Source organism: Electrona antarctica, assembly GCF_951216825.1.
Source record: "Electrona antarctica genome assembly, chromosome: 9".
NCBI lineage: Eukaryota > Metazoa > Chordata > Actinopteri > Myctophiformes > Myctophidae > Electrona > Electrona antarctica.
The window spans coordinates 4,609,427-4,633,932 of NC_136790.1; the positions used below are offsets into that span (position 1 = coordinate 4,609,427).

General features: G+C 41.4%; 1 protein-coding gene across 1 annotated transcript in view; it reads right to left on the reverse strand.

The window, feature by feature from the left end:
- The window catches only part of ephb2b (eph receptor B2b), a 228,846-nt gene extending 208,924 nt beyond the window's left edge, over positions 1–19,922 (reverse strand). The window contains exon 1 of the mRNA XM_079509890.1: positions 19,856–19,922. Coding sequence (XP_079366016.1) covers positions 19,856–19,907 — 52 coding nt within the window. The 5' untranslated portion in view covers positions 19,908–19,922. The remainder of the gene's footprint in view (positions 1–19,855) is intronic.
- Positions 19,923–24,506: the final 4,584 nt, after the last annotated feature.

The following is a 24,506-nucleotide window of genomic DNA, read 5'->3' on the forward strand; positions in this document are numbered from 1 at the left end:
GGCTGATAAACTAAAAGGGGAATCTAAAATGAATCATCGCCTTGTTGAGTATTCAGGCACGCCGCAAAATTGTGTATTTAATAAGATTAATATGCCGATACATTGCAACATTGTAAGCAAGCAAAAAAAATCTAGCAATCTGGGAAAAGGAACTTTCTTGAAATTTGAGATTTTAAACAAAATGTTTTCTATAATCGATATAGAGCGTCGCAGTCCCTACCATGGCCCAGGAAATGCCCAGGAAATGAATCACAATGCATTTTTTCCCATAGACATTTCAAAAAGTATTTATTTAAAGACCTTTTAAGCGTCGTACGAAGCCAACTCAAGTCGTGACAAATCATGACAACACACACAATATTTTGGACCAAACAAATAATTACATAGAAGAAAAACAACAAAAAACCTGCCGTTTTTTCTACTTTCTAATTAAAAACACTAAAAATTGTGTTTGTTGTCATGATTTGTCACGACTCGAGTTGGCTTTGTCCGCGGCGTAAATGTCTTTAAATAAATACTTTCTGAAATGTCTATGAGGAAAATGAACGGAGAATCATTTCCTGGGCCCTGGTAGGGGGACTGCGACGCTCTATTGCTATCACATATTGTGTCACATGGTCATACTAATGTGCATCAATATTTTCTCACACCCCCATACTCCGCAAGAGGCGTTTTGGATTAATCAAACCCGGAGCCAAGACACGCCTGCCAAAGTTTCTCATTTGAAACGAGGAAAATCAAACAAACAAACAAACAATACTGGTATACTGTAGACCAGCGATTCTCAAACGTTTCCATGTCCAGGAGGACTCAGGACACCCCAAGTTGATACATGACCCCATCTGAAGAGATGTTGTTCCTGGATGTTAGCTGGAAGTGATTACAAGTGAAAGCACAAGTCCTGACAGAGAGGTGAGCCATTCTTAAGTTATATCGGTTTAAAACTGTCTAGCCACGGCCTTAAGACTTAACTGTAACCAACAACCAACAGCATTAACCAACAATTAAGGTTTCAAGTTGATTCAAATCTTTAGTAACCGTTTAATTAAGCACCCTTTGTCTTCTCTACCTACAATTTACAATTTACAATTTAGGCATTTAGCAGACGCTCTTAATCCAGAGCGACTTACAATAGGCAAGAACAAAAAAGCATGGGAATACATCACATATGTAAAAATGCATTTATCGCGAAACATGCGTAAGCTAAGAACGTGACTAGAACATATCTATATAATGACACTATACATATAAACTATAACTAGAACATATCTATATAATGACACTATACATATAAACTACACATATATGCTATACTATGCTGTACATATATACTATGAAGTGCTATGACTACATACAATGCACATACCTACTAGTATGTCTGAGAGAAAAGCATCAAGTGACAGCATTCAGGCATTTAGGCAATTAAAATCACATCTACATAATTTCTCAATTAACTAGTAAAGCATATAGTAGTCTGAATGTGTATACATACACATACTTGCATATACACATACATACTTATAAGATCTGTTTTATTTTCATGTGGAATACGATGTTATCACCAGAAAGCATGTGTACTATGTTGACCAAATTCAAACAGAGGACGCAACCTCCTCCATTATCCCAGAGGAACACTTCAAACCACCAGAGGTCATAGGTCAAACCCAAACACACAATCACCCCCACTACCGTTGTCGCACGATGGTGTTGTGTGTGGAAAAAAGTCGACCTACAAACCCACAACACGCCGTGGATGCAACACGTTATGGGCTTGTAATTAATTAGACTTAAGGCCAATTCATAGTCCAGTTTTAGGTGATAAGGTGACCACCGAAAACTACAACATGACGTCACGCCGCGGTGGTAAGAGACTCTCCGCTCACCCAAACACATCGCTCTGTTTTTACTAAAACTACAACATTACGTCACGCCGCGGTGGTAAGCGACTCTCCGCTCACCCAAACACATCGCTCTGTTTTTACTAAAACTACAACATGACGTCACTCCGCGGTGGTAAGAGACTCTCTCCGCTCACCCAAACACATCGCTCTGTTTTTACTAAACACCGTTTCGGTGGTCACCTCATCACCTACAACTGGAGTATGAATAGACCTTTAATGCTCTACTGTTTCCCCTACAGGCGCAACGAGTGAGCATTATGACCAAAGGGTCAGGATCACTTTGAATCTCAGGAACAGCTGGGAAAATGTGGGTGGTAAGTGAACAAGATGAGGGAGAGGCATTCATTCCCCTGCCTCAGCAGCTACAGTTGAGCTTGAGTTGAGTGTGTGTGTGCGTGCCTGTGTGTGCGTGCATGCGTGCGTGCGTGCATGCGTGCGTGCGTGCGTGCGTGCGTGCGTGCGTAAAAAAATCCTTTGTCCACCTGCAACAATTCCCCCTGACCACTGCCGTAAATATGTATGCATTCCTCTTTGGCAACAGTGATCGCAGCTGAAGCACAGACCAGGGACTGCTGGGGTTGGGTCTGGCTGCTGCAGAGAAAAAGGAATGGAGCCATGGCTGAGTAAGGGAGGACTGCAGCTAGAGTCAGCCCGAGAGGAATGGGGCTGGGACTATGGAAGGCAGGGATGTGGTCAGGCCATGGGTTGAGGCTAAGAGGAGCTGGGGAACACAGCAGAGTATGTTCTTTGTAATAAATCACTGGATGTGTGTGTGTGTGTGTGTGTGTGTGTGTGTACTGTGCACACGTGTGCGGACCGTGCGCACATTCTGCAATTTGCCAGTAATGTGTGATCATTTCACTTGCAATAAAGTTTCCAATGCGGCTTCATTGGGGTTGAATAAGAATTTCCTTAAAGTGAGCAGCTCTGTAGACTCTTTGAAAAGCAGAAACGTTGAGCAGTTTGGGAAGAAAGGATTTCCTAAAACCACTGGTAGTGGTAGTTTTGTTCCTCGTTTATTTTTTAAATACTACATAAAAGAAGTAAATTACCTGTTCAACTCCTTGTATTTTGCAGCTGAGGGCGGCTTTATGGCAGTGAACAATGCCGAGGTATTTAGGGCAGTCAGGACAAAGCGAGACAGTTACAGCTTACACCTGTACGCTTCAGAAAAGCCTGAACAGCCGGTAAAAAAGGAGTAAGACAGCTATGACAGGACTTTACTCAAGCCCCGTTTAGGTCTACAAAAATCCCTAAATGTGCTACGTATCGGCCAGTACCTTGAGAGAAGTGTTTTTATCAGCTCAAATACAATGATATAACTCACCCCCCCCCCCCTCCCCCGCCACCCCCCGCGCTGCTGGAAAACCTACGGTGGATGCATTAAGACAGAACCATCATCGCCTCAATTAGACCGGCTGTTTCGCACCTCCTCCTCACTCCCTGCGAAACGGCCTTAACTCTTCCAAAATGTGGCAGCTGTACGCCGGCGCGTCTCACACTCGCTCAGCGAGTGGGAAAAAAAGAAAAGAATCACCAGCAGCACCACCGTTCACCCTGCACATCTGGAACAGCCTGCCTGACACACAGGTTTCCTTATAGCCGTGCCTGCCTTGACAACCCAACAGAAAGCCCTCCCTTAAATGGCCCGGTGCCGTTGTAGTCGTAAGTCGACAGTTAGCGGCGTTCTGCAGGAAGTGCTGCATTTCCATATCACCCCAGTGCCGTTCCATATCACCCCAGTGCCGTTGGTAAGTTTCTGACATGACAGGTGGTGGATTGAGGGAGAACAAAGTGAAGGGAAAGTGGTTGCGCGGCTGGCTGGTATTATGATTATTAGCCCTCCTTTTTCCACCGACACAGACTTGGGGACGAAGGAGAGAAAGATTGCAGCAAACGTTTTGGAGTTTTGAAGTGCCAAGGCTTGTGCTGTTGACAAGTGCCCTCCAGCTAGTTGACATAAGTGGCAGGGCACAATGGATAAGACCGTAGCACACTTCTTTTGTCAGATAAAGGATTCAATGTTGTGAATGTGCAGATCAGCTATTAAACCAGAGTTGGAAAACAAAATCCATTCCTTGTCCTTTCAACTCAAGTGCCAACACAATAAAACCCTAATGGTAATTTATCTCCAACTCTTTAAGTTAAATTTACACTGAGGATATTACTGTGTAGGCTATTCACAGTCTGAAGTGTAGGCTACCACCTGAAACCTGAACACATGTACAAGACCATTAACCATTTGTTAACCACTTAAACAGTACATACTCTATACTATAGTTATTCAACTGGGGACTCCCGGGACTCTATCCTTGGTTCGCTTCGTTTCCCCATTACACAACATCTTCAAAAACAGCTCATCTATGGTGGTGATACGGTGTGATCATTGTGAGCTTGTAGATCAGCATTTCTTTTGCCAACATTCAACAAAATAGGGACGCTAGAGATCATGTGGTAACTTATGATCTATGCATTTGCATAGATAGTGGAGTAGCAAATGTATCAGTACCTTAGATCAGGGGTTCTCAACGTTTTTGGCCGGGGACCCCCGGAAATGCTTTGGCAATGTCTCGGGACCCCCGCCCCGCCCCCTCCCGACCCCCAATATAAATTGACTGCTACAATAACCTTAAAGGAGAATTCCATGCTAGAAGGCTTTCTTACCTTTCTTACCTTTCTTTGTAGTCGTTACGTCCCCACCAAAGAGGTCCAGGTGTTTTTTTGTGCAAAAACTCCTTATTGGCTATTTCCGCTACCATAAGCCCTCAATGAATTGCATTGAATTGAATGGGAATTGAATGGGGCTATGGGGTGTTGTGCTAATTCGCTTATTTCCATCGAAATAAGTAGTAAAGTGTGCCGCTTGGGATATTATTTACATTATGAAGAGAGGATATATACAAGAAAATAATAATTTTGAGCGATGGAAATAAGCGAATTAGCACAACACCCCATAGCCCCATTCAATTCCCATTCAATTCAATGCAATTCATTGAGGGCTTATGGTAGGGGAAATAGCCAATAAGGAGCTTTTGCACAAAATAACACCTGGACCTCTTTGGTGGGGACGTAACGACTACAAAGAAAGGTAAGAAAGCCATTTAGTATGGAATTCTCCTTTAAACCATTTTGGGCGGGAACCCCTTTTGGTGTTTTAAGCATTGTTATAATTTAGCTATTGAAAAATAGCAGATCTACAAGCTCATAGCGCGCCACCGAGTGGCGCGCTACGAGCTTGTAGGTCTGCTATTTTTGAAAAATCGTGAAAATAAAATTTAAAAATAAATAATAATAATTTGGGGACCCCCTAAAATAATTTGGCGACCCCCCGAGGGGTTGAGAACCCCTGCCTTAGATCAAGGATCTATAATAAGTTATGATGAGGGCCCAGTGCCACGTCACAAAATATATTTGTACAGATTTGTATTAGGCCATTTTTTTAGTTTTTTAAGTAAAACCTTTGGTTGTAAAAAATAAGTACATAAAATGCTGACTGCTGGCCTGGGCCATGGCTCAGTGGTCCAGGCACCTTGGCTGGTAATCCAGTCTGGCAGTGTGCCGCGGGTTCGACTCCCTTTACTGCATGTCTTCCCCCCATCTCTCTCCCCATTTCCTGTCAGCCTACTGTCTGTCCCTCCATAAAAAATATAAAATAAAGGCGAAAGCCACAAAAAAACATTACAAAAACATGCTGACTGCTCCTGTATGTTTGAGCACCAGAACTCTCTCAGAGTCTACCGGTGTGATGTAGGTGCCTAAATAATAGCTCAGGAGTTCAGCTTTTCTGCATTTGCCTAAGTCTAAAAGGTTTTTTACAACATCCGTCTCTTTCTGTGAGATGACTGAGAAAGATATTTATGTATGCACCAAAGAAAGAAATAAAGCGAGCGAGAGAGTGCACACTACAGAGAGAGAGAGAGAATTGCAGACAGAATGACAGAGAACAGAAAATACATGTACACATGTAGCCACAAACTCAAACAACCTTCGTTCTGGCTTTCTGTGACGCCCAAAATAAGCTCGCCTCCGTCAGCTTGCGCAAAGTACAGCGATAAGACAGACAAGGGGTGAAAGTGTGGCGACAAAATGTTTAGGCGAATGTTAGGCCATCTTTGTGCAGCGCCTGTGTTCACACCTCATACTAGCTCCTAATGTTAGGCGAAAGGCCATCTTTGTGCAGCCCCTGTGTTCACACCTCATACTAGCTCCTAGACACTAATCCTGCTCCAGGACTCTGGTTTCCAGTTAATGCCATATTGTTGAGAAAGCCGCACTGAACAACCCTGCAGGTGTTGAGTTAGACATGGACTGTGTGACTGTGTGTGTGTGTGTGTGTGTGTGTGTGTGTGTGTGTGTGTGTGTGTGTGTGTGCAGGCGTGCGTGCGTGCACAATACATGTGTATATGTGCACCCCGCCCCCCCTTGCACAGTCTTGTGCAGTATAAGCTAGTGGAGAGATGAAGAGGAGTGTTACAGTGTGGGTTAGGGTTAGAGAGAGAGAGAGAGAGAGAGAGAGAGAGAGAGAGAGAGAGAGATTAATACAGTTGTGGCTGTGCCTGAAGGCTGTCTGTCAGGATGGAGACAGCCAAACACTTTTGGTCTAGATTTCCATTACTAAAAAGTAGGACAGCTTATCGTAGGCACTAAAACACCAAAAGAGAAGCAATTTTGCATAGCGTGCAACGTTGCTGGGTCTCAGTGGGAGGCTCACTCACAGTAAAAGAGATTCAAACTCCTTTCCATCTTGTTCACTGAGGTAAATCAAAGCTAAACGACAACAATGCTTTGCACTTTGACGGGAAAAAAACTGTATTCTCAAGGGATTTATTCTAAAGCGAGGAATTAAATCGTTGTATTCTTCCTCTCCCCGTCTCTTTTTCTCTCCACGCATTCCTCTTAGTTGACAGCAGGGGTACACCGGGTAGAAAAGGGGGTATGCGTGCTTGCTCTTGTGTACGTGCTTGCTCTTGTGTACGTGCTTGCTCATGTGTGTATGTGTGGTCCTGTACCATTATGAACACAAGAGGTGTGTGTGTGTGTGTGTGTGTGTGTGTGTGTGTGTGTGTATCCGGTTGTGCGTACGTGTGTGTAGATGGTCTGTGTGTGCGCACTGCGCAGTTTGCACGCGAGCAAAGCAAACCTTTGTCTGTGTGTGCGCACTGGAATGCTGTCTGTGCACAGGCCTGTACACTACTACTGTTTGCAAGTGTGTAGAGCGAGTGTGTTTGCATTAGGATTGTGGGGGTAGATGGGAATTACCTCTACCTTTGCCATCGATCAGCACTATACCGTGGCAGGCCTAGAGAGCCCCTCACTCCCACCCCAGCCTTTGACTCGCGTGCGCACACACACACGCACACACACACACACACACACACACACACACAAACACACACACACCCCCTTGCCAGAGCTTCACAGAGACGTGCACGCAGGGCTAATCCCAGACATGTTTTTTCAATCACTCCACCAGGCAGGCCTCTGACAGCAAGTCCATCAGGGGAGTCGTACAGTCACCCCATGCTGCACAGTGTCAGACACAGGCTCCCAAAGTAACACAAGGACACAACGGTGTGACCACGTCATTCCCTTATTCCCTTATTCTCCTCTAACAGTCTGTGTGATAATTACACTAATGGATAATATTGATATATTATTACATATTAAGCACTCGTTTATAGTACAGTATTTAATAGGGAAGTATGTTAGACGGTGCTGCCCCCCACTAATCCTTTACTAAACAACTACCTTCGCCTATACTTAACCCATTCAGGCCTGACGTCAAAATTAAAAAATCATGACAATTTTCTGAAAGATTTGAGGCACATTTTAACGATTTTTCAAAAATAGCGGCGCGCTATGAGCTTGTAGATCTGCTATTTTTCAATAGCTAAAGTATAACATAATGCTTAGTTAAAACACCAAAAGGGGTTCCCGCCCCATTTTAAATGTTTTTCCTGGAGCATACTTTTCATTCAGCAGAGTACCGTATGGTTTTCCCCGTTTGGATTATCCGGAGCCACAGATCTGACGGCTATGCCCATAATATGGGCATAGCCATATATTATATGGTTATGTGCATAACTGCATATATGGGTCCGACTTCAAACTCCGAGCGTGCACAGTGGCCAGACTGCTCTCCGAAGGAGTACAGTGCCCGCTGTTGAATAGTTCGGATTTCGAATTGTCCAGATCCAACCAATATGCCCATATATGGCATATACTGATGACATCAGGTATCTCCATATGTGGGCATAAAAGGGACACAGACATATGGGTACAATGGGTTCTCCGACAAAGAGCACCCAAAACACCACGACTCAGACAATCGGCAGTGTGAGGCCGTAGTGGCCCCAACCCCTCGTTATTATAAAAGAGAACAAGTGGTATACCTTTATTGACAATGTGCCAGCCTGCGTTACAAATGAGGAAGCTCATTTGGACCACGTGAATAATAACGTTGTACACGTTTAACCATATCATATGACTTATTCATTTCATTATAATGGTCTCAGCTGGATCTCTGCATTGATTCCACAGCCACAGCGTGTCTCCCAAGATCCTCTATGGATTTCCCAGCTGCTCTCCTAAACGATCCATTGTGATTACTATCTGAAAAGCCTTTGCCGGAGGAAGGTATGGAAAATAGTCATCACTCCGCCATCTCCTTATATACCTCGCTCCTGGTTCAGTACGCTATATGTTGGCTGCACTGTGATCTCAGCCATTGTTTCATTGACCCCAGTGGACCTATACTACCATTTATTTTGGCTGCTTTCGACTCGTGGTCGCATATTGGAAACACTATCCCCTAAAGGATAGTGTTTCCAGCTGAGGAACCTTTAGTGGGAATGAAATTAGGGTAAAATAACAATGAACAGTGAGGGGAAACAAGAGGGAGACGAGATGTTATTGCACGTGTACTGCAGATATTACAAGTGTCTTGGGGATCTGTCAATCTGCTGTTTCATCTTTCTGAGAAGGGATTATGTAAATGTTGGTGTGCATCCTCTGGCCAAATGGAGTATTTATTGTAGGACACATTGGATGCAAAATAGCAGTAATAGACTGCCTATTGATGTGACTCCGTAAAGTCCATACACACGCTCCAAGAGGTGTAATCCATGCTAAGCCTAGGTTATTGATTAGGGCTGTAAGCTGCTGTAGATTGATGAGCAAGAGGTATGAGGTCAAATAAAACTTGCTATGGGAAGAGAGAGAGAGAGAGAGAGAGAGAGAGAGAGAGAGAGAGAGAGAGAGAGAGAGAGAGAGAGAGAGAGAGAGAGAGAGAGAGAGAGAGAGAGGGGGGGGGGGGGGGGGGGGAGAGAACATAGAAAATGCAAAGTGACTTATGATCAGCTGGAATCAGCCTGAAAGAAAAGGCGATTTCACATCAAAACAAATTGGTCATAACAATGGAATTCACTAACCTAACCCACTAATGGAAGGGAAACACACACAGCAATAAGAAATGGAATACTTTTCAGTGAAATTAGCCCTAAGGAAGCCCACATAAACCAGCCAAAGTCATTGGCATTTCACTTTTTGGTTTCACAGTACATTTAGGCCACTTGCACTGACAAAATGAAAGAGGGGGACCTAATTATGCAGAAAGTAGGCTAAAAAGTTTGCAAGGCTTCCATTATTCAGGGCAAGATAAACTCTTGTCAGTCATTCAGGTACCATTGATCACCTTAACAAATGATCAAGACAAACATCCAGTGCTAAAACAGTGGTTAAATATATATTGTGTGATAGAACCAAACAGCTGATGAAAGAAAGCCTTTGTAAACCCTCAAAGCCAAATCACAGTCGGGTCTATCACACTCCACCTGCCAGCGTCCAGTAATCTGAAAGCCCTCGTGTGCTTACACAGGCTAAGTCTCTGTTGACAATCAGCCTTGTGGCCGAGTACAGTCCTCGGTAATTGGACTACAGCCGATTAAAGTAAGAAGAACTGCACTTATCCTTGCGTTTCATGACCCTTGCCTCTGAGATGCCTCATCTCTTTACCGTTGCATTAGAACTATTAACCTTCCATGTTAGCACTTTATTTCTCTTCACCTTCCATTTCATATACCACCTCGGTTTAACTAAATAAACTAGTGATTTGATTTGATCTGATCTCCCAGCCTAGGCAACACAAAACTCAAACCACATGTAGGCTAATTATTTATATAGTCCACAGCCAGAACTGATGTCCCTGTTTATGTACGTGCTGATGGTAAACGTCTCCAAGCGAAGGATTTCACTTCTCCAAGTGAAAGCTTTTGAGATTGATTTGAGCTGCACGAGTATTCATTTCGGGGAAACATATGATTAGCTCTCCTCTCTAAAGGCAGACATGGGCCAGCTAAAAGGCCACATCAGTTCATTATCTCACCGTAATTCCCTATGCTGTGAGCTGATGCAATTAAGTGTGAATAAAAACCTCAACTCTCACACCTTAATACAACATGAAGTCATTCTCCCTTTGTCCCATATCATTCCATCTTTCTCTTTCTCTCTGCTTTTCAACATCACATCCTGTTTATCCTCTTAAATAAACAGTCCATTCAAAATACACCTTTTAATGGTGTTATCAGTTATACTTTAATATCTGAAATAAACATTTCTCCCAAAGATTAAACGTATTCATTGGACAGTGAACAGTGCGAGTTCAGGTAATCCTGCATAAGAGATAAATATAACGTGAATTATTGCATAATAACAAGATACTGTGTATACACGCAATACGAATGTGCCATAAAAATATATTGTTCACACTTCACCAAAACCAGCCATGAAACAATTGTAAGTGGAGTGTCACATAAATAAGCATAAGAACATAATCCCCCAGAGGAAAAACTGACATATCTATATATCTCCTGCCTCTGGATTCGCAGTTGCTCGCAAATCCCAGGCTGGCGGAACAGGCATGGGGTCAACATCCACAAGAAGACCCTCATTTATTACCGAACACCAGATCCTGACGGCCTCGTACGCTGATCAGATAAAACATGACTGCTTGCTGGCAGTGCCCTCAGTCAGGGGCTGCTTTCTGCGTTCCGAGTGAGACAGATAGACCCGTTAGGCTTCCTGATACGGTAGGCCCTGACAGCAGGATATTGGGCCCTTTTTATCTGTGCATGTGTGCTGGCAGAGCCGCGGTGAGCTGCTCTGGCTAGTCGACCCGCGGAAGCCAGAAAAGGCTGGGAAAAACTGGCACATGGGAACTACACATGTGCCAGTGTTCTTTCTTTGTATCTCTATTCTTCTTCCCTGAAAACTACACACAAAATAACTACTACGAAAAAAGATCCTCACACTTCAAAATGGTGTATTTATATAGCGCCATTTATCCAAGGCGCTATATAACCAATGCTGACGGTACTGCAGGTGCCGCCAACAAACAAATTCAGCCGGAGTAGCTATATGGCTTTATAGTCTAGAAAGCGGCAGTGGTCTGAATAGCTAGGAGAGGAAGGAGGAGGGACGTCCCTGCTTTTGCTATGGACCATGTTGGACAGATAGAGGGGGCCAGAGAGAGAGAGAGAGAGAGAGTGACACAGAGAGAGATAGAGAGAGAGAGAGAGAGAGAGAGAGAGAGAAGAGAGAGAGTGACACAGAGAGAGAGAGAGAGAGAGAGAGAGAGAGAGAGAGAGAAAGAGAGAGAGAGAGAGAGAGAGATAGAGAGAGATAGCGATGAAAACAATAAAAGGCAGATGTCACGTGGGTCGCTGATAGATGGATGTGCAGCGTGATGCACCACGGCGAGGCAGCAGCAGTTCAGGTGGAGAAAAAAGAGAGCTTCCTTTTGTGATGCAGATGACAACGCAATCAGCCCCTCTTTGTCTCGGGGCCCGATGGGCTCCGCTCGCTCCCGGGGCCCGATGGGCTCCGCTCCCTCCCGGGGACATTGAGAGCCAGACACTAATCCGCTGGGTTTGTGTTCTCCGGGCGTGCTCATAAAGGCAGTGTCACAGTACCTGGGGTGTGTATGGATGGGGGGTCTCTGAAACGAGGTCTGACCTCTCTCAGGGTACACTCCTTCTCTCTCTCTCTCCCTCCCTCCCTCCTTCGCTCACTCTCTCTCCTTCTCTCACCCTGCATCTTGAGCTCGACAGTCGGACGCGCCACGTTGAAAATGATAAGCGCCATGTTGTGGGAACATGTGACTTAGAACTCACATCACAAATGCAATGGGAGAAATGGTTGCATTTGTCACTTCGTCTCGAGTTCTTTCGATGAACAGCGAAAGAAGGTTATTTATCCGAGACTTGAGACCTGTCACTCGTGTGCAAACTGGTGTTCTGCAAAACCTACAGCACCTACGGTAAATCTATTGATTGTGTAATGTGTATTATGTCATCTCCATCCAAAGATAATCCAAACTTCAAATGAATCACTATATTAATTTCTGCATATTTCCACCCCCCACATATCTCCCGTTTCCCAAAGGGTTTGGGTGAATCAGGTAATACAGTATAAATACGACTCACAGAGAGGCCGTGCAATGCCAATTAACGTGCTAATTAAGACAGCAAGATATCAGGACATCCTTGATCTAGATTCCACTGTGAAATATCCTGTACGAGGTTACACAGAGGTGAAGCAAGTTGCGTGTCCATCTAGTTATCTATTTATTCCAGGCGAGTTTTTTATCCGTCAGCAGGAAAACCACTGCAGATATGCAAACTGTATTCCACAGAGGTGTAATAGACCTACTGGCCAGCAACTCTGATTTAATTATGAAGTTACGCTCATTGAATTAACTTCAAGCATCTGTCTAAAAACTTGATCTTGATTAGGTCATCTACATAATAGACATATTTTATAATAATAACTAATAAACAGGGAAGAGAACTACATGCCATACCGTGGTGAGATTCATCCTAACTTGTGGGTGTGATCGTTATCCTAATCTTACATTTTTAGGTTTAAGACCAAAGGATTTACTATGAAATCACTAGAATAACCACAGTAATCTCCTCTCACTTTCAGACCTTACACTCTTCAGAACCACAGACTGAAACAATTATAGCCCTTGGGTATAACAACACACCTATCCTTAAAGCACTGCTAGAAAAACAAAACTCATGACCCATAATTAAACTGATCCTGGTTAAAGAATATATTTCTACGTAATGCATCTGTTCGCCATTCATAGCACACAGTGCCTGCCCTGTAGTGTTACATTAAAAGAAAACTGGTTTGGGTGAAATTCTACACTTTGTCCGTTTAGAAGGTGATATACTATTTTGTGAACAGAGCTCATGTTGTACACTGTTGAGTCTCTTGCAAACGTTATTCAATACGCACGACCCACCTGAGATAAATTGTAAGATCATTGATCCCACAAATAATGTACATTGAGAGTTGTTTGTAAAGCTATTTCAGATAAGGCTTTAATGTTATTTAAAAGACCTGTGACATTTCATATTTTCATTGTTTGTTTTACCCTACTTGGTGGCCAGAAAGACGTGGTTTGCCATAAAGTGTAGCCATAATGCATAAAGAAGAAATTATGAAAATAATGATGTTATAAGAATTTTCTATCAACAATCTTCCTGTATTGTCCCGTTTCATTTGTCAGTACAGACCAGACTAAAACAAACTCTAAAACGTATTCACAAATATTTTTAAAGTCTGGTTACAATTGAGTTTGATACAAACTCAGGGAAAGTTATAGTTTTATCTGTGTGGAAGTGAGAGACGATAGGAGCTTGCACATTAAGATCGTAATAATAGTCTTCTCCTGCAGGAGCATGGATGCTCTTATGCATTTCATCATTTCTTTGAAACCATAATAATAGCCATAATAGATGCAGTATACATTTCACCTGTTTTGAATTTCCCAATGCTGCAGGAATATATACAACTGTGCATAAGCATTTACTTTGGCAGATCGTGAAATACCGGGAAAAAAAGGCACTGATAAAGGTGGTTGAAACAGTGTCTGAAATTATAAGAAAGAGTTTGCTACGATACCGCTTGGAGAAACCTCCCCTCCCCCCCAAAAAACAGTAGGCCTACTACTTTTCTATGAGACAATATTGAAAATATCGTATTCACACACACAATGCGCCTCTATTTGGAAATAAGTCAAAAGGCCAATCTGTCGATTGTGCTCTTTCTGATGACTAAGTGGAATCTGATTAATTTCTTCTAGTTCAAACAGCAAGCGATGTATTCTCCGATTCCTGTTCAAACAGCAAGCGATGTATTCTCTGATTCCTGTTCAAACAGCAAGCGATGTATTCTCCGATTCCTGTAGGCTTGAAGCAAATGACTTCTTTGAAGTAAACAAACCTTTCTATATATAACATAGATCCACACAGTAAAGTAACATGCTAGTGGGATATGAGTCACCCACTCATTCCTCCGCTCCTAGATTTCCATTCAAAACATACTTGGTTTATCTGTAAACCAAGGTTAAATATCTCCTTTGTATTTGTTATGTTTGTGTTGACTCTCGTGAAACATGGATGGGAGGGCGCACACAATAGGTGTGTGATGCTAACTTGCATTAAAAGAAACGGCAGCCTTCAGTTTTAGTAGTGGGTCAGTTATACCATGTAAATAAATAAATTAACTACTGTATAAGCTGGTTTTTTTTTGGTACTACTCTTTTATTATTTTCCACTGATTTCACACCCAGGTCTAGACAGCTAATGGCAGTCTGTCAACTAATGACATTCTGCAGTCATACACACAGTAATCCTTGTTGTTAATTTAACAGGGAGCAGATGATGCACCCATTTGTGTCCATGTTTACACTCTGTGTACTTAACCAAGGTTTGGGATTGGGAACTACAGTAGTATGTTTGTTTACACTCTGTGTACTTAACCAAGGTTTGGGAACTACAGTAGTATGTTTGACCAGTTATCTAGCAACACGGCACACGAGTACAGCCACAGTCAAACGGTGCATTTGGCTGTAACAACAGACAGCGCTCAAATCTGTCATGTGGACAGAAGTCGTTTTACATCCACTTCACAATTGAGCATCATCATCGCAGGGCCCTTGTGATGTTCGTGCCTTAATCTCACCCTCAAGGTAGCCATAGATGTACTGAAATGTGACACTGCTTCCACAACTAAAACAACTGGTACCAGCACTAATTGAAATTTTGCATGCAAAGTGACAATGCCCGGGCCCTGGGCGGCATGGATTAGCCTGAATAGAGACAGATTCTTTGTGAAAACCTACTGTGGCGGTTGGCGTGCAGACCAGCTCCCTGCATCTGCTCACTGTGCAGACTGAGAAAACACAGGATTGTATATGGTCACTCATTTTACCTTTATCTATAATCCTGTTTCTGAGCCCGCGGCCTCCGATGTCTTTTGTTACTCTTTCACAAGCCACGGTCTAATGCTTTTATGCTCCACTCACTGCTACTCCTTACACGTACAATATCAGTTCAAAAACACCTTCTGAATTTACATAGCAGCGTATCTTTTACAAAGTTGGCCTGGATTTTTGAAACGTTAGCGATCATACTGTGCCTTGAACTGCTGTACAGCCTCACAGCATGGGAGAAAATTGTAATATACTAAACATGCCATTCACAGACTATAAATATAGCTTAGAGACTAAATGGAATAGAGACAAGAAAAAAAAATACATAAAAGAAATTAGCATGGCCAACATTTTGGCAATCCTTCAATTTCAACTGCTAGGGTTCCAGTGCACAAGCAGGGAGGCTGGGGGAATGCAGCACACATTTAAATGCTATCAAATGCTTTTTTTTTTTAAGACTCTGATCTCATTCTATTCCACTCCAGCAGCTTCCACCCTGGTTCTACGTCCCCTTACACTAACTTCATAAGAAGGGGGGAAAAAAGTTGTAAGATTAGCCAGCTGGCTGTCACAACAACAGCCTACACACAAATGTCTGGAGATTGTTGTGGATATTCTAGCAAACATCCTACTTCACTTATAGTGAGAATACTCACAGCATTAAAACATTTATAAATACTGTATGAAAACCACAACATACTGTGTAGCTAAAGCTGAAGAAACAGCAAAACATCTATATGGCCTGCACCGAAAGAAATAGTTTACTTTGTTGTAGTATACTATACTATATGGTTACTATACTATATACTATATGGTAGTACAATAAGGTTAAATGTCTGTTTGAAAATGACAGTTTTCTGAAAAAGCTATGTTTCTATATGTCAGTCGTTCTTCGATTTTTCAAAAATAGCTAAAGCATAACATAATGCTAACACCAAAAGGGGGTCCCGCCCAAAATGAAGAAGAAGAAAGCGAGGAGAAAACTAATGTTTTTCAATCATCAGAATCAGTAGATAGATACGATGTTGCAGTTGAGTATTACTGCAAGCTAAGCATATAGCCGCTAATTAATTGGTATAGGCTAATGGCGGTATAAATCCACAGCCATGTTTTAGTGGCATGATCGACACTGCCAGGCTAATTCCACTGCCAGTTGTGTCATTAATTCTCCTAAAGAGCCTGTTTCTATTCAGTATACACCAAGAAGACTTTGCATCAATAGCAGCTCTACATTTACACTAATTATCACTAAGGGTCACTAAAGGATTCAAGAAAGTAAATGAAAATGCCTTTGAATGAACCACTGTATGAGTTCAACCTGTTCGGTATAGCTGTAGAGAGTTGAGAGTAAGTAACGCGATTATCCAAATCAAGTTAATGATGAAGAAATATGCTAAGGAGGTGAAATCCCACCTTCCTCTTTCCTTAACCCATTTTGGGCGGGAACCCCTTTTGGTGTTTCAAGCATTCTGTTATACTTTAGCTATTGAAATTTTTTGAAAAATCGTAAAAATGCGGCACAAATCTTTGAATAGGTATATATTCTTTCAGAGCGAACGTTTTTTTTATTTCGACGTCAGGCCTAAATGGGTTAACCCCTACTATATTTTGCCACTTATTATACCTTTAATAGAGCTTCTCTCCTACACACTCATGTAGGATAACGTAATACTTAGTGTGGCCCTTGTACTGCTCATCATTGGTGATACAGTATTATACAGTATTATATGCATTGTTGGTGATCTATGAATTGCATGCTATTGTTACACTCCATTTACATCACTCTGAATAGGAATGTAGGCCAAATGCCTAAGCTGTGAAAGGAATAAATAATGTTTAGATGTAAGGTTTGACTATTAGTTTCTCACAAGATCTATTGAATATTTCTATTGAATTTTATGAAACAGGATTCATAATGTCATTGTCTAGACCACTGGTTCTCAAAGTGGGGTCCGGGGAGGGGGGAGGGGGGTCCCCATAAGTCCTTGAGGGGTTCCTCCAGGGGGTCTGCAGCTACATTTGTTATAACATCCCAATCAGTTTAACCACTTTAAGCCTATTTTATACTTCGGCTACTCAAATATAGGTGATGTACAAGCTCACAATGCATCACAGAAAGATTTAGGGACAATTTAGCCATTTAGAGTTGGAGCTGTGGTCAATGCTTTGACTAAACAAACAATAGCCAACCAAGCTCCAAAGTTGTACGATGTTGTTCGTGTTACATAAAAGACTGAAGCATCGCAGAAACCATTCAAGCTAAAAGTGTAATGCAAATGTGTACTTTTCTAAAAACAAACACGACAACAGTATATAACTGTTATCGGTATAACCACGCCATGGCATTAGAAATGACAGAACAGTCAACAGAAAGGTTCTTCAATGTTGCGTGCTGATTTTTCGGATTAGAGCTGCAGTGACCTCTTTTTCAACCCTTTATTTCTCATACGTAAGCCATTCCTGCAACTTGATTGGATGATGGGTCGGGAGATGGGGAAGCGCAAAATGGAGGGTGGTCATGTTGGGATGGTGAAGGGCCTAGTGTGTCTCAAAAAAACAATTCCTTCCGTACAGCAGGCTGGAGACGGAGCGCACTGCGATGTGTATTTTAATTTAATTCTATATAGTAGATTAGCAAGAAATAAACCTTAATACGTTTAAAATACTATTTGCCAGCAGAAAAACCAACCCCCACTCATGCAACCACATTGCTCAGCGTAAAATGTGTTTAACTATTTATTTAATTGTACAGTAAGGTTCCCAGACACAAATACAGTGGCAGTTGAACTTCAATTAAGGTTTTCAAAGACTCGTATGAAGAGGGGACAACACTTATTAACTGTAGCCAACTAGCCATCTTTACTGTAGTGTAAATAATCTAAGTACGTGAGAGAGAGAGAAGTGTGTGAAATTCCATACACGGGTTGAAGATTCCTTTTATTTTCTGCATCATTTTTCACAACGATTGGGTAAGTTTGGTATTGGACAACAAATCAATTATGGAGTTATAACAATTATAATAATGATTGCAATATTTGAATAAATTACAACACAGCCAACACAGCTGAATATAACAAAATTATATAAATAAATCAATAGGCCTAAAGCTTTTTATGATCTCCATGAATAATAATTATATATTCAAAAGGAGACAAATCCACATTGTAATCTACTAGTATATAGGCTATTTACAATAGGTTTGCGTAATGCTGATACAAAATTAAAATAAAATAAATCCAAAACAATCAATCCAATATATACATTAAAATATTAATATAACTCTAACTGCTTTATACTAAAGGTTCCAACATTGAATCCCGTCTGAATTTTTATTTAGGCCTATAAGCAAAAAAAATAAAAATATATGACAACTCTAAAGAGCAGTATAGCCTAACTCAGACAGTGTTGCTAGTTCTAGATCTTAAGCCTAGGCTATAGGCTACTTCATAATTCAGATGCATAATTCAAAGTGTACTTTTATCATGTAATGACTATATTGAGTCTCTATAGGCTACTGACTTTGCTCCACTGGCCTATTTCAGCGGGATGTTATTAAATTGTAGTAGCCTACAGCAATCATCACACATCTAAAACAAACATCTAAACAAGGCCTTTAGCCTACCGGTACTTCTGCACTACCCCCCCCCCCCCCCCCCCCCCCTCTACAGTTACTTGGCCGTACATACTTGTTGTAATTATGATGTTTGCCTTAACTGACCACAGGAAGAGACAGGTTTGTTTTCAAGTGTATAACGTCCGACTGACGCACCCCCTTGATCGCATCAATTGTGTTTCACATGCACTGTGTCTTTTCAGCGACTAATTGCGATGGAACATGATCATAAATCATTCCCCAACGCTGTTTACATACCCTTTTATTAAAATATTCGCAAAGCACCTACTTATGTGCGCATATAGTGGGATTCCCGTTGAGCACCCATTCAACCTGTTTCATTGTCCGTTTCGCCACACGCTCCCCGCACTGCCCATCAGCTCTCCGCGTCCGAGGCGAGCGCACAGTAACGACACAGCCCTTTTCAACTGGATAGTGGATTGTAGTAGCCTACGTGTAGCCTATTGATATTTTTCACTTAAAGCCCATAGAGACACAGGTCTTTAAAATATGGTGCTTTAATCACCGCCGGTAACGTAGCCTATAACTGCATGGGGGAAACCCCACACAGATCCAACCCTTAACGGTCACTTTTTGGGGGGGCTATATACGGTTCGTTATAATCGGCCCCTATCAGATTCATCATTCCAGACACAATGTATAAGCTACTGAGATGTATCGGCGTTGAACGTCAAACACGTGTGATTTTTTATCCGCCAAGCATTGTTTGGTGCCCTTCATTCATGCCATGCCAGCCAGCCAGCATCACCCTACCTGTGGGGATGCGGGAGCATGTTTTGTCCATTCCCGCATCAAGCGATTTTTTTGGTATTGTGTGTGTGAGTGTGTGTGACTCGGTTACAAATCACAGCAGCAGAGTACCTGCTGCGATGGTGAAGAACACAGACACTATAATACAGAAATCCGATGCATTTTCTTTGTCCCGGTATAGCCTATACTCTGTAATAAACCACTGGGCAAAAAACCAATGCACTGACGCGCTTCGGCACGGAAACCCAAGCCGGCAAGATAGATGTGGCGAGTGAAACATTATCTTACCTTCAACAGCAATTACGGTGGGTATTATCCATAATATCCATAGAATATCCATTATTGGTTTCTTTGGACAGCAGATTAAGAAGCCCAGGCATTCAAATGAAATGCGTCCTGAAAGCCATTGACATGGGAATGCCGAGCTGCGGGGGACGCTGAGCGGACCTTCACCTTCAATGGAGCGCTCCCAGTACAGATACACAGTATTACACACCATGCAAACTACTCGCATCTCGCTGCAAGTTTGGACGAGACCAAAAGCCGCAGACAGAGGGGAGCGTTGTGTAGAAAATGCTCTGTGCGGAGCGCCGCGCCGCCCAAAACAGCTTCACCTCTCGTGCTCTTACACGAATCAACATTTGTTTACGTAAATACGTTTTATTTGTTTATTTTTGCTGAAGAAATGAGCCACGCTTTACGAATTTTAATGAATGGGCAGCGGTTTCTCGTGAGCGCGGTCCTCAACCCCCAGCTTCAATTTACCCTGCTGTCAATCATCGAGGGAAAGACTCCCAACAATCTGCCGAAAATTAAGTGTCTCTCTTGACAATGTGGGGTCGACGCTTTTGTTGTAGAGCACTATTCTGTCCACGATCTGGACTGGTGGTCGGTTATCCCTCCCTGCAGCCACTGTCGTGGACCTGCTTTTTTATTTTATTTTAAACTCAAGTTTTAAGTTGCTCTACACACTTCTGTTCTACAGTCTATTGTACACGTCTATGGATCAGGACCACAAACTTCGGTTGGCGCTCTAACAGGTGCCAAGAAGCAAGGAAGTCAATGAAGTAAGTTGTTGTAGCATTGTAGCCTATTGCCTACTACACTATTTTTGCTTTCATATTTTGACTTTAGTAGGCCTACACCTCCACCACGTTGTTTGGTGTTGTTTTTTGTTTTGAGTAAATATTGAGAAGGCTGACTCTTATAGTATTCTAAGCAGTCAAAGTTAAACTGGCCAAATATTGCTTAATATTTGAATTAAGCTTATTTTTGCTTGGGCCTATAGCCTACCATTTAAATGTATAATGTGGTTTTGATGTTCAAATAATATTACAGACTATTCAATTTTAATCATCCATGCCTTAATGGCACAAATATATTTCATATAAATTACCTTACTGACTATTTTATATTATTCAGAGTAGAATTGAAAGAACCCTATTCCTAAACTGCCAAATAGGCTATAGAAGTAGAACAAAAAACACATGCACTTAAACAGATGCTAAACCACAATGGTAAAAAAACGAAAATAAAAAATAAAATAGAGCAGAATGCAAAACAGCCTGCATTTTTCTTTACATTTCACATTATTTATGACATATTAAAAATCTTAGTTTGAAATAAAAAAAAATGACTGGTACACACTACCATAGAGCAACTCATAAAGTGAGACATGAGACCTGTAGACTGGGGTTCCCATGGTATCCCTCCAGCCTTGTCTAGACTACAGCCTATTAAGACCAAACTTGAGAGCCAAGAGGCAGATTGTGGGAACTGCCCATGGCTATGGTTATGTTATGTTATAGCTCAAGAGTCCTCCATATAAAATAGTGCAGACCAATATTAAAGTCTCTCAAGAAATCATGAGAAAGAATGCATGCTAAGGAATATACTAGTTTGTATTTTCTTTATTCGATATGTAATAATATACTGGCGTCGACTTTGCGTATATTGTTGAACCTTGTCACTGAGGCTGAGAATGCAAGTTGCCTAAATCTACAGTGTGTATGTGTGTATGTATATATATATATATATATATATATATATATAATAAGTTATAAGTTATACAGTTAACATACAGTACAACATGAGTTTATGAGTCATCAATCAGTAACAGTTTAATATTTTTTCTTTTTAGATGGCCAGTGAAGTTCACAATATGAAACTGAAAAAATAAGCTCGTTGTTATTTAAATCATTAAAATTACCATAGAAAATGAAGTCACTTGACTACAGTAAGTAGCCAAGGATTTTCAATAGCCTATATTTATTTCCTCCATGCAGAATCATACATACTGTACACTGGGTACACTGTTTATTAGCTGAATATCTTTATATAGCTGCAATACAATTAATCGTCTCAAATTATTAAAATGTATCTACCTCTGCTTTAAAGGGGCATTCCACTCATTTTCAACATTTTACTATGTCATTAATATACCTTAGAGCTGTGAAAATAATAAAAAAGTTCCCCCATTCTGTGTTTCCTAGAACTAGAGGTCTGAAAAAAATCATTAACATGGTGAAACACATCTTGATGATGTCATCAAGATGTGTTTCACCATGTTAATGATTTTTTTCATAATTACAGTTCTAGGAAACACAGAATGGTGGGACTTTTTTATTATTTCCACACAACAGCTCTAAGGTATATTAATGACATAGTAAAATGTTGAAAATGGGTGGTTTTCCCCTTTAAGTTGCGTCGAAATTTGCGAAAGAGTCTGTCAGTATCCCAAAATACAAAAAAATAATAATCATAATCATAACAAATTATATTTTCATGCTTTTCACATTATTTTTTACAGGAATATTGTTTTCTGTAGCAGCTGTCAATATTGGTTGGCAGAAAAAAGTGACATGTGCATTCACATGGCACCTCACGCTATGAAGCCACAACCAGAATTTTGGAATTTCCTTTAAGCAGAGTAAAAAAACGTTTTCCTGTACCAGCAGCTGGCATCACAATCTTTCTCAAACATCTTTATACAGAGAGGCCGAGGCATGATGTAACTATGAAGAGAAAAAATAAGTTATAGATTGGGGCTTTTACCAGAAAGGTGACGGACACGGAGACGGAGAGGGGTTCTCACTGGGACACAACGAGTATACCATGCACCGTATGCAGCTTTTTAACACATTCTGACCTGAGATCAGATTCTAAAAATGTCTTCTACATCCTGACAGTTTTCTGAAAAAGCTATGTTTCTATGTCAGTGGTTCTTCAATTTTTTCAAAAATAGCAGATCTACAAGTTCATAGCGCGCCACTCGGTGGCGCGCTATGAGCTTGTAGATCTGCTATTTTTCTATAGCTAAAGCATAACATAATGCTAACACCAAAAGGGGTTCCCGCCCAAAAATGGGTTAAAAAGGTCTGAGAAACAATAAGTCACTGTAATCCCACAGTGACATTTGAAAAAAATATTTTGTCATAAAATATGCCTTTCATATAATCATATTTGGTTCATCTGAATTTCTGCACTGCCGTGCCTGCGAGAGTGTAGCTTCTCACAGCAGGTGCAGCGAGCCAAGTTGTCTTATAACTGCTGTACACAGTTTGACTGTATTGATTCCAGGTCACTTGACTGGGCTGACTCCAGATCATGTTCACAGAGCTTGTACAACAGACATGGGACAGCGTGCTAGGGCACAGAGAGATTGCTCCTTACGGGGACAGAATTGACTCCCACAATAAGAGAATAATATGGATGGAAATTATACGAGTATACTCTCAAGTACCTTTAGTACTTGAGAGCTTTTAGTTGTGTTACGATTAAAATAAATAAAAAAATGTATGTACAGAATAGAGTCCTGTCCTCGACATGACATGAACACCCTCTGGGTGCCTTTGTGATTCTCCATGATGCCATGCATCTATAGCCGTAGCCATATGAAAAAAGGCTGACTTTATAGGCTACCTAGTAGCAGTGGCGTGCACAGACATTTAGAGGGGCAGGTACTCAAGTGAAAAAAGGGCACCTTGTGCAGCGTGTGGAACCGGCCGGTTGCCTTAATAGTGTGAGATTCATAGATTTTGGGGCATGAATATTATATTAGAAGCTTTTTTTTATCAAGAATTGATCAATGTCACCATGGTCCACATACTGTACACTGTACCAAAAACGAAAGTTTTTCTTTCTTTTTTTAAGGGCACATTGCTGTCCAGAGGGCAAGGGCAGGTGGTGCTCTAGCACCCCCTAGTGTCCATCTGTGCACGCCACTGTATAGTAGCATCTCTGTTTTCAGTCATGAACATGAACTTTCATACATAAAACACTTGATTTAGCGCATAACATAATGAAATGAACTCCTTAAATCGCACAAAATGTATATCAAACATGATTCTGTCTCTGATGAAGACCAGTTCTGGTCCCTCAGCCCTCTCCTCCGTTATTTTGAGTGCTCAGATCGTTCCTCTTTTTTCTGTTTCTGTCTCTATTGCATTGCTTGAAAAGAGTCTAGCAATTGACTTGAACCAAGAATTTGCCTAAACAAACACGGAAATCAACTAGTATTATAGGCAATGTTAAATTGTTTCATAATGTTATGAGCTGCCGTCAGAGTAGGCAACAGGGAAACATTGTAGGATTTCTGGAACAGTATTATTTTTTAAAGATTTGTTTTTGGCTTTTGTGCCTTAATTGATAGTTACAGTGAAGACGGACAGGAAAGAGGGAGAGAGAGAGAGAAGGAGAGTCATGCAGCAAAGGTCATCATGAACGGGACTCGAACACGCGGCGCGCTTTCAGGCCAGAGCTGATATGTGGCATGCACCTGGACCACTAGGCCAGCGGGCAGCCCTTGGAACAATATTTCTTTATGTGTTAATTTTAATGTAATCTGTGTTTGTTGGTTAGGTGAATAACTGCTGGTTTATAATCAATGAATCTAATATAATCAGAGTAATGGAATATTTATATATATTATAACACAAAA